At 46.4% G+C, this 16,281-nt stretch overlaps 1 protein-coding gene across 9 annotated transcripts in view; it reads left to right on the top strand.

Annotated features, from left to right (window-relative positions):
- Positions 1 to 16,281, top strand: part of KIAA1549L (KIAA1549 like) — a 255,597-nt gene that overhangs the window by 143,657 nt on the left and 95,659 nt on the right. For 7 of the 9 annotated variants that reach the window (XM_059406149.1, XM_059406139.1, XM_059406167.1 and 4 more), the window contains exons 1-5: positions 998 to 2,915; positions 3,845 to 4,465; positions 6,466 to 6,581; positions 8,996 to 9,215; positions 10,258 to 10,391. In XM_059406149.1, the coding sequence (XP_059262132.1) occupies positions 1,019 to 2,915; positions 3,845 to 4,465; positions 6,466 to 6,581; positions 8,996 to 9,215; positions 10,258 to 10,391 (2,988 nt within the window). In that variant the 5' untranslated portion in view covers positions 998 to 1,018. Of the gene's footprint in view, positions 1 to 389; positions 735 to 997; positions 2,916 to 3,844; positions 4,466 to 6,465; positions 6,582 to 8,995; positions 9,216 to 10,257; positions 10,392 to 16,281 lie in introns of those variants that run through there. The other 2 variants (XM_059406186.1, XM_059406204.1) reach the window with 1 other exon arrangement.

Below are 16,281 nucleotides of genomic sequence, written 5' to 3'. Positions count from 1 at the left end.
ATTTTGGTGTCATTGGCCATGGCAGGTGGTCACGTTGATCTTCGATTTTCTAGGTTGTGAGTTTCCCAGTCCAACCCTTGTAGGTGATAAAAAAAAAAAAAAAAAAAAATTTAAGATACACAGGTGTCTTCTGCATCTTTGCTCAAATATGACTTTATTGGAGACTGTGGCTCACCATCCCTGCCCCGGAGGGTAGCTGCCACATTTGCACCTGTGTAATGACATCATTGTCTGAATATGTTTAATGAGTCTTCTGCACTGGGGCACAGCTCTGTGAGATGGGGGCGGTGCCTGCCATGCCCACCCCTTCTCTCCAGAACCTCCAGGACCTCCCAAAGCAGGCACTTGGTGACTGCTGATGCCTGACCATGTGATATTTTGTTTCTCAGGAGTAGACAATCTACAGATAACAGTCAGCCCGACCCCAGAGTCATTTCCTCACGGGAAAGCGTTACCGATTTCACCAACATGGCCTTTCTCAGAAGTCCAGTCTTCCTTGGCAGCGGCCAGAATCCAGAATGTGCTGGGACCGTCCCCTGACAACACGAGCGTGCTGCAGCTCCCCCGAACACCTCCGCCGAAGACACACCGCAGAGCTAGGGCTCACGGGGACTTCTCTTCCTCCCCTTACCAAGGAAGTGGCCATAGCGCCTTCCTCGAGCCTTCCAAGGATTCCACGGAGTCTGTGGTCCAGCCGAGACCTCAAGGGGGAAAAGACGCAGCCTCCATGTCAGGTTTGCCTCACACCAGCATGCTCCCCTCCTTGTCCACCATCCCATCTCAGCCAGTATGGGTAGGGACTCCTTCCATTACCACACAACATGCCCCACGATCAGACGGGCTCCCATTTCTCCCTCCACCTTCACCCTCCTCATTGGCTCCTGACTCACCTCATTCCATTGTCTTTTCTAAACCAGCCAAACCACCCACCCAAGTGCCTTTCTTCCCCCACACAGCTCCTCCTGGCTCCTCTTCACATCAGAGCATAGCTAATTCCCCAATCCCATTCGCTGGTGAAATGAACCACACTCCATCCAAAAATGCCCTCGATTTGCTAGGCATCCCTCATCTAGGTTTTTCTGGATCCTCCACAGGACAGCGGCCCGAGCTGCCCCCCACAGCAGGTCCTCACTCCGCAGGCTCCCCCACACCTGCGTTTTTGAGCTCCGTGGCAGAACTGGCCCACCTGCCTCCCGTTCCCCTAGTACCTGGAAGTCTTCCTCGGCGTCCAGATGGACCGCCTTCACAGGCAGTGGCGGAAGGGGCTTCAAGTCCTGCATCCACCCACTCTGTGGAAGCTGGGGTGGCCAAGGGCGTGCACAGTGAGGTGTCTTTGCCGACTTCGAAGAGTGCAGCAGCCGCTGCTGTGACCGAGGAGGCTGTGTCTTTGCTTTCCCGGACTGCAAGATCTGGGGCAGTGGAAACGACCTCCAGAAAGCTAGCCCCTGCTACTGCAAATGACTCCACTCACCCACTGCATTTGCCAGCCGCTCCAGAGAATTCCAAAGGGCCCAATTTTTCGGCAGAACACACGGCTTCCTCGTTGGTGCCTTCTCCTCTGCCTCTCCCCACGGCCAGCCGAGGGCAAGCCATCCTTTCTGGGGCACGGAACATCACAGCCGCCGACTCTCCCTCCCCACCCTCTTTCACCCAGCTGGCGCAGAATCAGGCTTCCCCATCCACCGCGCCCCTAAAGCCAGCTCCTCAAGAAGAGGGCACCAGCGGGTCCCCTCCGACCGCAGCTCCAGACTTCCCCCGGTCTAGCAAATCTCCCGATCTCCTTTCTGCAACTTGGGCCTCTCTCCTGCGGGAGGAAGAGAGCGTGACAGCTGTTTTAAAGAAAAACGAAAAGGCAAACTTGACAGTTGCTCTCCAGACCCTTCCAAGAAAAGACATTCTGAGTCTTCACACTGTAAATGGGTTCCCCTCTGATTCCAGCACGGATCGTATTTCATCTTTTCTCCTTACAACACTGAGAACAAAACTCCCTTCAGAATCAGCGCTCCCTTCCGTGCTGTCCGTACGAGGCCCCCAGACTATTCTCCCAACCCCCCGCTCGTCCAGCGCCAACCCAGAGGCTCCTGCAGCTGCAGAAGGCCGCTCTGAGTCGCCAGTCCCAACGTCCCAACAGGTGACAGCATTTCCCTCCTCCGCTGAGGTCTATGATTTCTCAACAATGAGACGTGTTTTAAAGCCAGCGACCACAGATGTTTTTGGGAGTTCTCTTCCCACAGAAACTGGATCCCTCTCCATACAGCCCATGAGATCTGGCTTGCAGCAGCAGACAAATTATGATTTAAATGGGCACACAGTTCACTCCACCCGTTGGGAAAGTCGTTCAGCTTCAACTCCTCCTCCCAGTGGTTCGACTTCAGCGGCCAGAACAATAAAATCTTCAGATCACAGAGCTACTGCTGGGCCATTAGTGACTGCAGAAGGCTTCACCGTCCAGCATCCTGCCCTTCCTACCAGCGCCAACCAGCCTGTCCCACAGTCAGAAGTTAGCATGGTTGGAAACCATACGGACGTGGTGTCCTTAACCGGTGCCTATTCCAGAGACTTCCAAACAGCTGAGGTTGAAAAGGACCCACCCGCAGGCCAACACGCTGCATCTCATCCCCATCTCCAGCTGCCTGGGCATGTAACACCTGCTCTTTTGCCAGCCTCTCCAAGGCTGACTTACGCGGCCGGCGTCCACAAAGTGCTTTCAGACGGAATGGATAGGAGTCTCTCCATTTCCAGTGATGTCTATCCATCTCCTGAGATAAGTGCTTCTCCACCATTCCAGAGTCCCTTGAGAGATCACACGACGGCTGAGTCTCCTCTACCAAGCAGGGCCGGACTCAGGACCCCGTCCAAAGTACTGCTGGCGTCTTGGGGCCCCGACAAATGGACAGGTGCAGCCACGCGTGCAGGTAGTTGGTTTCCTGGTACCCCCAAAATAGTTAGGACTGCTTCTGTGGACAGAGGACCTTCAAGTTCAACACAGACACCCGGCTTTGCTTAGAAGGAGCAGAAACACACTTTGAGGGTGATGAACAAGTTAGGGGTCCACAAAAGTCCTGTCCTTTATCCTCTGCTGACTTGAGTTTTTTGAAAGTACAGTCGGTCTCCGGCTTAAAAGAGTTTGACTTACAATTTTTCAGCTTACAGCAGTGCAAAAGTCATAGGCATTTGGTAGAAATCACACTTTGAATTTGAATTTGGATTTTTTTTTTCCGGGCTAGCAATAAGTTAGTCCTCTCCGGTGGTGCCAGGCAGGGCAGTGGGGCACAACTCCCAGCCGGCCACGAGACCATGAAGGTCAGCAATGATACGATTATAACCATCTCGTACCCACAATTACAACCATCTCGTACCCACACCACTATTCCGTCACTTTCAGTACAGTGTTCAACAAATTACGTGAGATATTCAGCACTTTATTGTAAGACAGGCTTGTGTCAGATGGTTTTGAGCAACCGTAGGCTACGGTAGGTATTACGAGCACAGTTAAGGTGGGTTGGCTAAGCCAGGATGTTCGGTAGCTTAGGTGTATTACATGCATTTCTGATTTATGATATTTTCAACTTATGATAGGTTTATTAGGACAGAACCCCATCGTAAGGTGAGAAAGAGCTCCATTCAGAATTTAAACATCCTTATTGCCAACCACAGGTTTCTGTAAGGGACATTCTCACTGTGGGTAATTGACTTAACGAACCTAGAACCATTTTGCCCAAATTCCAGAGTACAGAGACTTTTCTCACCAGCAAACCCGCAAGTTCCATCCATCTGTCACCACCACAAGTGACACGTGCCCTGCAGACCAATGACAGACTTTGCTTTTTTTCCCTCTTTGTAGTGGACCCCTCCGTGTCGTCCAGGGCGGAACCAACAGCAGCAGCCACCCCTGCGGCTACGTCGTTCCTGGGGAAATCAAGTCCACGGGCGCTGTCTGCAGCCCTGATCGCCAAGGGCCCTGGCAGTAACCCTTCGGCCATGGCCTCAGGATTAGTTAAGAGCAGCTGGACCGCTGCTCTAGCTACAAATGCCACAAACAATACAGCACCTGGCCCAAAGGCGACAGCGGGGGTGGTGCATCCGACCTTCTCCTTCACGCCAACCTACATGTTTTCCAGAACAGCACACACCGTGAGTGCTCACACAGCCATGCAAGGGAACGCAGGCACCGCCTCTGGCCTGCTGTCCACGACACACCTCCCCAGGAAACCACAAGCCATGCACACGGGCCTTCCCAACCCCACCAACCCAGACATGCCCCGGGCAGCCACCGCCCGCCCGCTGACCATCACAGCAGCCTTGACGTCCATCACCGCACCAGTGAGGGCCACCCGCTTGCCACCCGCACTGATGGGAAATACAGATACTGCTCTTCCCGCTGCGTCAGCTTCCGTGGTCACCACCGGCAAAATGGCGTCCAACCTGGAGTGTCAGATGTCCAGTAAGCTCCTGGTAAAGACAGGTGAGAGTCCACTGTCCTGATTTTACTTGAAAGTAGCAATCATGCCCTGGTCTCAGAGACGTAGCAGAATTATTTGAGTTCTTTGAGATGAGTGGTTCTTAACCAGGGACAGTTTGGCTCCTTCTCCCCCAGAAGGCATCAGGCCATGTCCAGAGACTGTCTGTGACATGAAAGGGAGGTAGATCCCCACGAACCTACAGCAAAGGATCATCCAGCCCCAAATGTCACAGTGCTGAGGTTGAGAACCTCTGGTCCTTATCATAAGTGATGGCGGAGAGGGGGAGCTTTATGGAACATGGGGTCTAGTCCCGAGGTCCGTCCCGATATCAGAGGCCCCTGGGGAAGCTACTTCTGCCAGGGGGGGGGGGGAGGGTGGTCTGAGAAGATGAACGTGTAGCAAGTTTTCCTGCAGAACAAATCAGGGATGTGTCACATAAAGGAATGAGCTGGCTAGTAAGATGGCAAATCTCGGAAGCCCTACAGAATTCAGAAAGGCTTTTGTTAGCTATTTTGTCAGTTGGCAGATAGTAAAAGTACAGCTGTGTGATGAGGGTGCCCAGGACTTCCTTCGGATGTTGAAAAGGAGGCCTTGAGAAAGCTGGGTGGTGTCTGTTGTCTCAAGCTGCACTTCCCGGTGGCAGCCCAGCAGGCCAGGAAGGCCCAGGACGCTTTCATCAGTGGCAGTGTTTGCTCTAAAAATCATCAGACACGTTATTTGAAAGAGCATGCCAATGCTGAATGCTTGAGTCCCGGCTTCCTCTTCGCCCCACAAAGGATTAAGTGAAATTATATCTTAAGACAAACCCTATCCTAAAATGGGAAATTGGGAAACTAGGCGTATAGCAGAAAGTACACTATTGCTTTCTGTTTCTTAAGAAATTATACCATCTGGTTTTCCACTCCCCCTGCTCTGACAGGCAGGCCACCCCAACCACCTAGATGCAGAAGTCTGGAACATTCTCCCCCACTTCTGTGTCACTCTCCATCATTCCAGCCACACCGGGCCCACCGCAGGGGCCCTTCAGTTCTAAACCCTTGAATACTCCTTCTCTCCGTCCCCACTGCCCTTCTCTGGTTCACGCTGTCGTCACCCACCTCTATTTCTGCAACAACAACCAAATTTATCTCTCTGCCTTTGACTAGCCACCCCCCGCCCCAATCTGTTCTCCAGTCTGCAGGCAACGGAATTCTCTAAAATGAATGCCTTCGCTGAAAACCCTTCGCTTCCCGGAGCCAGCAGGACCAAGCCTAAACATGTATACTGAGGGGCACTGCTTCTCACCACTGTGCCTTTGCTCTTGGTCCTCTCTCTGCTGGGAATGGCTGGGGATGGGGGGCGTCCTTCTCCTGTTGGCCAAGCTCATTCCCTGTTATCCTTCAGGACTCAGCGGAAGCTTCAGGAAACCTTCCCTGAACCCCACCCCCTTGCCCAAGTCTGGGCTGGATGTTCCTCCTGAAGCCTCAGACAGCCTGGGAGGCTTCCCTTCAAATAACACCTGTCACATTCAGTCACAGGTGCCTGTTGTCCACCCCAGGTCTCCATCCCGCTCTCTGTCCCACTTAGAGGGTGCGGGGCTGCCCCTGCCTCATTCAGGGCTGTTTTAGGCTGCAGGACCTCACTCAGGGCCTGCACGTCAGCAGGCTGTCAGGGAACACTCTCGTCGGAATTTTCTTGCATGCATTTTCTTACTGACCCATTGGGGCCAGGCACCGCTGAACCCAGTTTTCAAAGTCAAAGGCAGCGTTGGTCAGAAATGAAGTGCAGCCGGCATATTAGCTCTCTCTCCTCTAGGATCACACACCAATATGAGGCCTCCCTTCTTGGGACTTGAGTGGGACCGAGAGAGCTACTACCCCAGCCCGCCGCTCTCATTGGTTGGACCTGTGGTCACCAGCTTTATTCAGAACTTGCAGAAGGTGGAGGGTGGAGAGGAGAGGGGAGCCCCAGGAGGGGGTCTGCTGCCTTACCCTGACGGCCGTGCTTCTGTTTGGTCCCACAGTTCTCCTTCTGACCCAGAGGAGAGTGCAGATCAGTGAAACCTTGAAGTTCAGTATAGCCAAAGGGCTCACGCAGGCATTACGGAAGGCTTTCCACCAGAATGACGTCTCGGCTCACGTAAGCCCCTCGCTTTTGTAATTAAACTAAGCCCTCTATATCCTCCTCTTGGACCCCGAGTACGTCTAGATTTTCCTCCTCTCTGGGTACCATGACCACACATGTCAGAAGTAACATCTTCCTTCATTTTGGCGAATAGCTCATATGTGGTGACTGGAGAGAAAAAGGCCAAATTTTGAGGTGGAAAATGGAGGTTAATTGCCTTATGTCTTTTTTTTTTTTTTTTTCAAGCCTGGATATACTGTTTTAAGTCATACCATTATCCCATTGTTTAGGGAAAGTATTTGCTATTGTTAAGTCTAATTCTCAAGAAACTGTCCATTGCTTTCCCCTTCATCTTCCTCAGCATTGTAAATGGTGATTTGTTTCTGGACATTTATTTTTTTTTAAAGATTTTATTTATTTATTTGACAGAGAGAGACACATCACAAGCAGGCAGACAGGGAGCCTGATATGGGGCTCGATCCCAGGACCCTGAGATCATGACCTGAGCCAAAGGCAGCGGCTTAACCCACTGAGCCACCCAGGTGCCCCTATTTCTGGACATTTAAAAATTATTGTAAATTGAGTCCAACTTTGTTTCAATAGCCAGCAGCAGACAGGGGAATAAAACATTTTTCCCCCAAACACTTTAATGCCAGGTACTATTTAACAACTGTCAGCTGATTCCCATGGCATAGCCAAGGGATGGCACCCTCACTTTGCACTCTTTGGGATTGATGCCAAGTTTTAAAGCCCTAAATGTGATTGGCAGTTGGTGGATGGCGCTTTCCACCACTTAGAAATAGCAGTCCAGCTTTTTCCCCCCTGAGGCTTGTCTTGCAGCTGCATTCGGCTTCATGGTCTCCACAACCACACCGAGGACTAGAAATGAGGTTTGCTACATAGTTTATTAGTCATTGTCAATCTCTTTCTGTTGGGGCAGGGGAGGATGGGGAGGAACAGAGAGAAAGGGAGAGAATCTCAAGCAGACTCCATGCTGAGCAGGGAGCCTGGCACAGGGCTGGATCCCAGGACCCTGAGATCATGATCTGAGCCAAAACCAAGAGTCAGATGCTCAGCTGACTGAGCCACCTGGGCTTCCCTGTCAATCCCTTTTGTATAACTCTGAGAGAAAACAAAGACAGACAGACAGACAGAGAGAAAGAAAGAGAAAGAAAGAAAGAAAGAAAGAAAGAAAGAAAGAAAGAAAGAAAGAAAGAAACTCATCTCATGAAAAGCATCTGTGGTTTCTGCACCAGAAACTACTTGAAAGTTGAAAATGTGAGTATTTCTGTTTGGTCCCCTGACATGTAATTTTCAAACTTAGTTGTTTGCAAACTACCTTCAGTGTTTATCTTTTCTGCATTTCATCGCAGACCACTGTCACAATTAGTTATGAATTCATTTTTAAAAAATCAGCCCATTTAAAAAAAAAAACTTTTGAAAGGATGTTTGATATTACTGGTGGAACTCGGGATCATTTGCCACAAATAAAAGGTAATCATAAAAATGAGAGTAATGGTAATAACTTGGTAAATGCAAGCTAGACATTATTGCTTGAGGAAGGCTCTAAGGCTGATGTCCCCCATGTCTTTTTGATTCAACATATGATTAGCCAGCATTAGAGAGGTACTATAAATAAATAATCCCCAAGCTGAGACTTGCTCCTCAAGGTCATTAGGATTGGAGAGGGGAGTCACTTTCTTAACCACTTTCCTAGTCATTTTCTCTCAAATAAAGAAATAAATCTTAAAAAAAAAAAAAAAACCACTAAGAAAGCAAAATGAAATAATAAAATCTAAAGCCTCAAAATTTTCCATTTGGGTCAGAAAGAACTCAGCGCATCAGTGTCTCTTAGGACTCAGTTTTAAGAGAGATTGTCCTCAGTCTGTCCCCATCCTCACCTAGGTCCTGAGCCAACTTACGAGCCAGGAATGGACTGAAGTCTGAGTAGTTCTTCTCTTAGCTTTTAGAAAGAGGAATTCACCTCATTTACTACCTAATACCTGTCCTAAAGAAGCCCTCACTTCATCTATCACTTCTGCCTTTTAATTTTCGTAAGTGATAAGAGAGCTGTTTTTCCGAGCTTTTCGTCTCTGGAAATCTCTTTTGCCTGCCATCTCCTCTCTGCCTTCTTGGGTGACCATTGGTCTTCACAGGATTATACTGAGGCATTTAAGGAATCAACAAAATCCCCTCAGATTTAATTCAATCCCATGTAGGTTGGAAATAAATTACGTTTTGTTTTATTCTGATGTTTTGAGACTTACCAGTCCACATACGCTTCATAGGATTATTAGAATGTTTGTTGAATAAGAACAACTTGTTCCCCAGCCATGCTAAACAACAATGGTGGATCTAAGAAATACCAAGAAGACCTTAAAGTACTGTGGAAATTAACACCGAGTCCTGTGGGTCTGTTTGTTTTGTAGGTGGACATTCTGGAACATTCTCATAACATCACTGTGGGTTATTATGCTACCAAAGGGAGGCTGGTGTACTTGCCTGCTGTGGTGATCGAAATGCTGGGTGTTTACGGGGTCAGCAACGTCACCGCAGATCTGAAGCAGCATACCCCAAACTTGCAGTCGGTGGCAGTCCTTGCTTCCTCATGGAATCCCCAGCCTGCAGGCTACTTCCAGCTGAGAACAGGCAAGTACCTCAGAGAGAAAGGATTCCCCTCCATTCTGGAATCAGGGGCAGTATCAAGAGGACACCTGTTGGGACGCCTGGGTGGCTCAGTTGGTTAAGCAGCTGCCTTCGGCCCAGGTCATGATCCCGGCGTCCTGGGATCGAGTCCCACATCGGGCTCCTTGCTCAGCAGGGAGCCTACTTCTCCCTCTGCCTCTGCCTGTGCTCGCTCTCTCCCCCCGCCTCTCTCTCTGATAAATAAATAAAATCTTAAAAAAAAAAAAAAAAAAAAAAGAGGACACCTGTTTAAAGACTCCTGTACTAGCTGTTCTGTCATTTCTTAAAGTCCGGTGTACTTTCCTCAAAGGGCCCTGCTAAGGAACTGTCCGAGTTCCTTGCACATAAACTTAAACTTCCCAACCCTGGATTTATTAGAAATAGTCCTTTGTGGGAGCCTCCCTTCTCAGTTTATATAATTTGTACTTTATGAGCAGCAAGCACCATAGTTTTCATTCTTTTCTGTATTACCTTTGAATAGCAGTTAAGACCTGAACATCCATAAGATCGATGCTTCGGAGCAGCATGTCCCAGATGCCCCCGAATCAGAGTCTCTGAGCTTAGGTCTTGGAATCTTTTTCTCAAGCTCCCTCGTGATTCTGATCAGGTGACTGGCAAACCACGAGAGTGGGGAAACCATTGAAATTCAAAGACTTGACCAGTTTAGTGATGCTGATCAGCTGACTTTTCTCCCCCCTCCAAAGAAATAGAAGGCGTGGTCTCTCTTTGATTTGTATCATTCTTGGAGCAGATATCTGCATGGTCCAACCAAATGATCCCCAAATCTTTCCCATCAGAGGGGACCTTAGGTTTGATCGTGCTTTTGATTCTTCTCTATTATAAGTCATTTTAAGGCTCACTTCCAACGCTACAACCAAACCTTGTCTGTCCTTATTTGCCTGATTTCTTGGATGTAAAATCGGGCTGTTTTATGTGATGACCGCGGTGAGGTCCAAGACCAAGACACAGAGATCTGGTGAGTGTTGACCCGTTACTCTGGTTCTAGTGTTGCAATTCGTGAGCCAGTCCGACAACATCCAGTCCTGCAAGTTTGCTCAGACGATGGAGCAGCGGCTGCAGAAGGCCTTCCAGGATGCTGAGAGGAAAGTCCTGAATACCAAAAGCAACTTGACCATTCAGGTGAGAAGGAGGTCGTGTCAACGGTGTAGTTGACAGACGCCAAGCGTAACGCGAATGTTGGCAAGAGGTGACTTGGTCTCCTGTTTCAAAGCTGTCTGGTGTAAATGTAACTCTGTATTTAGGGCAGGGGGTATAGACAGGAGGAGGTACCACTCTGGGGCCCCCTGAGTCGAGTCAGTCCCAGCACTGATAAGGATGTCTGCGGTATGGCTGTGACAAGAGGAATGCTGTTAGCTCTATAACCTGCTATGGTTTGGGATTTTATATCTATTTTCCCAGGAGAAGCTTCCTCAGGCCTTCCTGATACATTTGTTATTTTGTTTTATTTTGTATTGTCTGTTTGTTGAGACAGAGAGAGTGGGGACACATGAGTCAGGCGGAGGGGCAGAGGGAGTGGGGGAGGGAATCCCAAGCAGGGCTCCATTTTCATTGCAGAGCTGGACACGGGGCTCCGTCTCACGACCCTGAGATCATGACCTGAGCCAAAATCAAGAATCAGATGTTTAACTGACTGAGCCCCCCAGACTTCCCAATATATTTACTACTTTAAAAACTGAACTCGATATACCTTATACGATATAGTCTCATAAAATAAGTCAGATGTCTCCTAAAATGAGTTGATTCTGAGTAGCTAATGCATCAAGTTTCGCCTATCCTGTGATTTGCTTTGAGTTATTTTCCAGACATCCATATGAACAATCACCTTAGTTTAAATAAATACACACACATATACATGTGCATTTTAAGTTTGTGGCTCACCATATGCCAGGACTGTGCTAGGTGTTTTACAAATATTTTGCTACATAAAACTCAAGACATCCTTCTGAAGTATTATTATCACCATTTCACAGAAGATAGAACTGAAAGTCTAAGAAACTTCCAGAAAGTCACACAGTTGGTAAAGAAGGAAACAAGGACTTGAGTCAAAGCCCATAATCTTACCCACTGTGCTATAGTATGGAATGTTTGGCAAACACATGAATTTTTCCCAGGAAAATCCCACTACTGGCATACTATATTTCAGTTTCCTGGACTTACAGTAGGCATGCCACCAAAAACTTTTTTCAGACCCACTTTCTTGCAATTATGTAACTAACACCTTTTTTTTTATATATATAAACTCCATACCCAACATAGAGCCCAGTGTAGGGCTTGAACTCTCAGATTAATACCTGAGCTGAGATCGAGTCAGACAGTTGACTGAGCCACACATGGCCCAAGACAGATTCTATTTAATGATATTCATCCAACCCTCAAATCTCTCTGATTAACTGTACAACCCAATGTCTCTGTTTTTACCGAACTAAATCCTTTGCAATGAAACCCAATAGTTTTGAAATGGACAGTTAGCATAAGCGAATTATCAGCAAAGCCAATATGATGTGGAAAGCACACAATTTAATTTGAACAAGCAGCTTTCCTTTTCTAGATTTATCCAAAGTCTATGTGGAAGTATCTCATTATGATTTGGCTCATATTAGATTAAGATCTAAAAAACGTGTCACCAACATAAGATTTATATAAGAAGTATGACTCAGCTCCCTTGTGGGAGATCTTTTCTTTCTAATTGGATTTGTGATCTTCACAGGTGCATGATTCTGGCTCGGGCTTGGCATTCTCTGATCGTTTTCAGGAAGCAAAGACCCACTGAGCACCTGCTATTCATTCAGGCACTGGGAGAGACACCGAGATAAACAAGTTGCCTAAGAACACTTTCTCTGTGTTCTATGATAGTCATGGGCCACGAGATGGAACTTTGTAAAGCAAGTAACCGAGTGTCTTTGGAAAAGACTGTAACAGACCTTTTGAAAACTGTGTCTAAATAGATTTAAATGTTCTTGAACATTTCAGCAGTTCTCGAAATGAATGGATAATTGGGTGAATTATTTCATTAACCTTGTTTTGCTTTTTCCCATGGCTGACAGGAAGCCCAGGAGGAGTTTGTTGCCTGGATTTTGGAACCCTCTAGGCCCATATATGTAGCTACATGTTGACCATCCCCCTGGGCTTATTCTAGAACCTGGTTGAGTAATTAATAACTTACCATTTTTTTGTATTAAGTATAATTTGGGGGACATGTTGGGATTCTTTCTGACCATATAAATATTTAATTTACTCAGAGAGTTGATGAAAAAGTAACTTAAAAAAACTTGTATGGCATTGGTATTAGGAGCTAGATTACAGTAGACCGAATTAGGACCTTTTTGGTTATGAATGACAGAATCCAAGCATATAAGACTTAACTAAAAAGAAGTAATTGACTCCTATAACTAAAAGGTTCAAACCCTATTTTCTTCGGGCCCAGTTTGATCCAGGTGCTTATATGATCTCTTCCAGAAATTCTCTCTTTGTCACTTGGCCTTGCCCTGGGCTGGCATCGTCTTCCGGCCCAATGGGGTGGCCCCTGACACGTTCAGGTTTATCTCATCCTTATTGCTCACAGTCTACGGGAACCAAAGTGCTTTTTTTGGTGGCATTCCAGTAAAAATCCTGGGATTAACTCTCAGTGGACCCATGTGGACTGTGTGCCCATTTCTGGAGTAGTAACTGTGGTCAAGGGGATAAAATGTCCCAATCAACCAGGCCTGACTATTCCCACTCCTGGAACCTGGGTGGGGCAGCCCCACTCAAACAAAGCCCATGAACCCATCTGGAGAGAAGAGGTGTTTCCCTGAGGAAATCTCCTTCATAGAGGAAAGGAGAATGGATTCTGTGCAGGCAGAACAACAGCCTTCCATTCTAGCAGCCTTTTTTAGGTCTCATTAGCTAAATGAATTGTGGCATAATGAGTGAGAAGTAAAAGAAAAGATCAGAAGCCACAGGAGCCTAAGAGTAAAGGGGTAGTAGGACAGTGCCCTCTGTAGGGGCTGCTTTACTGGGGACAGGGCATGACTTTCAGGGAATACTGAGATGACCTTGGTCTCAGGCCTGTGAACCTCTTATTGATGAAACTAGTGTTAAATAGTCACCAAGACTGGTCACGCTTTTCTTCGGTATATAAAAAAAAAATGAGACTATTAAAACCAAGAAAAAAAAAGGGTCACTCTGTGTTCATGAATTGGAAGACTCGATTTTGTTAAGATGTCAGTACTGTCAAGAGCGATCTACAGATTCTGTGTGATCCCTACCAAAATCTCGGTGATTTTTTTTTTAATGCGGAGATGGAAGAATCCATCCTAGAATTCATATGGAATCTCAAGGAACCAAGAGTAGCCAAAACAATCTTGAAAAAGAAAAGTATAGTCAGAGGTTTCATGCTTTCTGATTTCAAAACTTATTACAGAGCTACAGTAATCAGAACCGTGTGGTAGTGACATAAAGACAGACATATAGACATGGAACAGAAGAGAGAATGCAAGCATAGATCTTTGCATATATGGTCAAATGATTTTTGACAAGGGTATCAGGACCAGTCCATGGGGAAAAGACAGTCTTTTCAACCAATGGTATTAGAAAACTGGATAGCCACATATAAAAGAAGAAACTGGACCTTTATCTAATACCATATACAAAAATTAACTTCAAAGTGGATCAAAGACCTAAACATGAGAGCAAGAACTATAGGACTCTTTAAAAGAAAACAGAGGAAAAAACTTCATGGTACTGAATTTGGCTAAGATTTCCTGTATAGGACACCAAAAGTATAGGCAACAAAAGAAAACATAGATAAATTGCACTTCACCAAAATTGAACACCTCTGTGGATCAAAGGGTACAACTGACGATTAAAAGACAAGTCACAGATCGGGAAAAAATAATTGCCGATCGTATGTTGGATAGGGGACTAATATCTAGAATATATAAAGAACCCGTACAACTTAAAAATGTAAAAACAACCCCATAAAGAAATGAGCCAAGAGCTTAAATAGACATTTCTCCAAAGATCTGTAGATGATCAAGATGCTTTCTCTGACTTATCATGAGAGAAATGCAAATCAAAACCATGAGATGCCACTCTGCATCTATAGGATGGCTATTATAAAAAAAGAGAATAACGAGAATTGGTAAGAATGTGGACCAACTGGAACTCTGGACACTGCTGGCAAGCATCTCAAATGATGTAGCTCTGTGGAAAATGGTATCATGGTTCCTTAAAAAATTAAACAGGATCTAGCAATTCTGCTTCTTCTGGGCATATACTCCAAAGAATCAAAAGCAGGGACTCGACCATATTTGTAGACTTATATTCATAGCTGCATTATTCACATGAGCCAAAAGGTGGAAGCAACCCCAGCGTCCATCCATGGATGAATGGATAAGAAATGTCTTATATCCGTATGACGGGATGTTCTTCATCTCTAAAAAGGAAGGAAATACCCATGCTAGAACCTGGACGAACCTGGGGGACATTATGCAGAGTGAAATAAGCCAGTCGCAAAGAGACAAATACTGTAGGATTCCACTCGTAAGAGGTGTTCAATTTTGTCAAATTAATAGAGACACAAAATAGAATAGAGACAAAAGTAGAATTTTGTCAAATTAATAGAGACACAAAGGTGGCTTTCGGGGGCTGGGAGAGGAAGCAATGGAGAGTTGTTTAATAGGTACAGAGTTTCAGTTTGGGAAGATGAAAAGTTCTGGAGATGGATGGGGACGATGGTGGCACAACCCCGTCATTGTGCGTAGTGCCACTGAGCTGTGTACTTAAAATGGTTAACGGGATGAAATTTATGTGTATTTTGCCACAATTTTTTTTTAAGTTACAATTTACCTGATTGAGTGTATATGTGTAGAGGTATCTATACTGCAAATTCTGTGGGCTTCCTTGGGATCCAGTGAGACTTAAGTTTTGTTGAAAAGCAAAAAGTAGAATGTTCACGCTAGAGATAATGGTTGAAAAGTTATTTTAGTTATGATTTTCGCAGATGGCAGTATGGAGAGGTCTTTTGAATTGTTCAGAAAGAAGCACCTTTCTTTTGGCTCCCTGGGAAAGAGAGGCATGAGTACTTGTGGCTCAACCACTTTCCCAAAATACTTCCAGAGAGGAGAGAAAGAGTTGACCGGAAGTGTTGACTCAGTGTATCCTAAATCATGGGACTATAGGCTCTGTGGTAGAGAATTAAATAGAAACTTCCACTTATGGGGAGAAGTGGGAAAGAATGTGAAGAAGCTATTCTTGACAGTCGTCTTAAAAATAGCAGTTAAAAGGAAAGTTGCAGGGGTATTTATGTCTGATGTGTAAAGTTTTGGTAAAGACAGGATTTCAGTCAGCTCCCTATGGGAAGAGGGGGCACACTCAGATGAAGGTAATTTGACAAAAGTCTAATAAAAGGTACCCTGTGCAGAAGTGTGGGCAGGCTCTAGGGAAACCATGGGGTGAGTGCAGTACCAGAGGCTGTAAATGTTGGGGCCTGACAAGGTGAGGAGAGGGAGCAGTTATAGGAAGCCAGAGGCCAGAGTTCCCCTACAGGAGCCAGGCTGTGGGGAGGGAGTCCCCGACCCTGGTTCTCAGACCTCACTCTTCTCCCTCTGTCCCATATCTGCCCGAGCTCCTTTTAGCTGAAGCCCGAGGGAAAGGAGCCCACTGAGGTGGTCCATAAGGGTCTGTCTCTGGGGGTCTGGAACAGAACACAGGTGGGAGGGTGGCGGGCGCATCTGGAAGGGGGAGGTGCAGACACCAGGATAGAAGCCCACACTGTCTCACCCAATCAAATGACTTCCTACTGCATCTGTTTTTCGAATCTCATCTGTGGGATATTTTTGTCCATACATTGACCCAGAAAACAGCATTTTCCTGTAACTGAAAAACTGACTTCGACAAAATTCGAGAAGAAAACCACACCATCTCGTAGTAATATTTACATATTCTATATTGAATTTAATAGGTCGCAGGAAATGTAATCACTCTCTAAAGAGGCTATTTTATATTTCTGAATTCCTTTTGGAATCAG

Source organism: Mustela nigripes, chromosome 1 (genome assembly GCF_022355385.1).
Source record: "Mustela nigripes isolate SB6536 chromosome 1, MUSNIG.SB6536, whole genome shotgun sequence".
In the NCBI taxonomy this organism is placed as follows: domain Eukaryota; kingdom Metazoa; phylum Chordata; class Mammalia; order Carnivora; family Mustelidae; genus Mustela; species Mustela nigripes.
The sequence above is the reverse complement of the archived record's forward strand: the minus strand, read 5'-3'. Positions and strand labels throughout refer to the sequence as shown.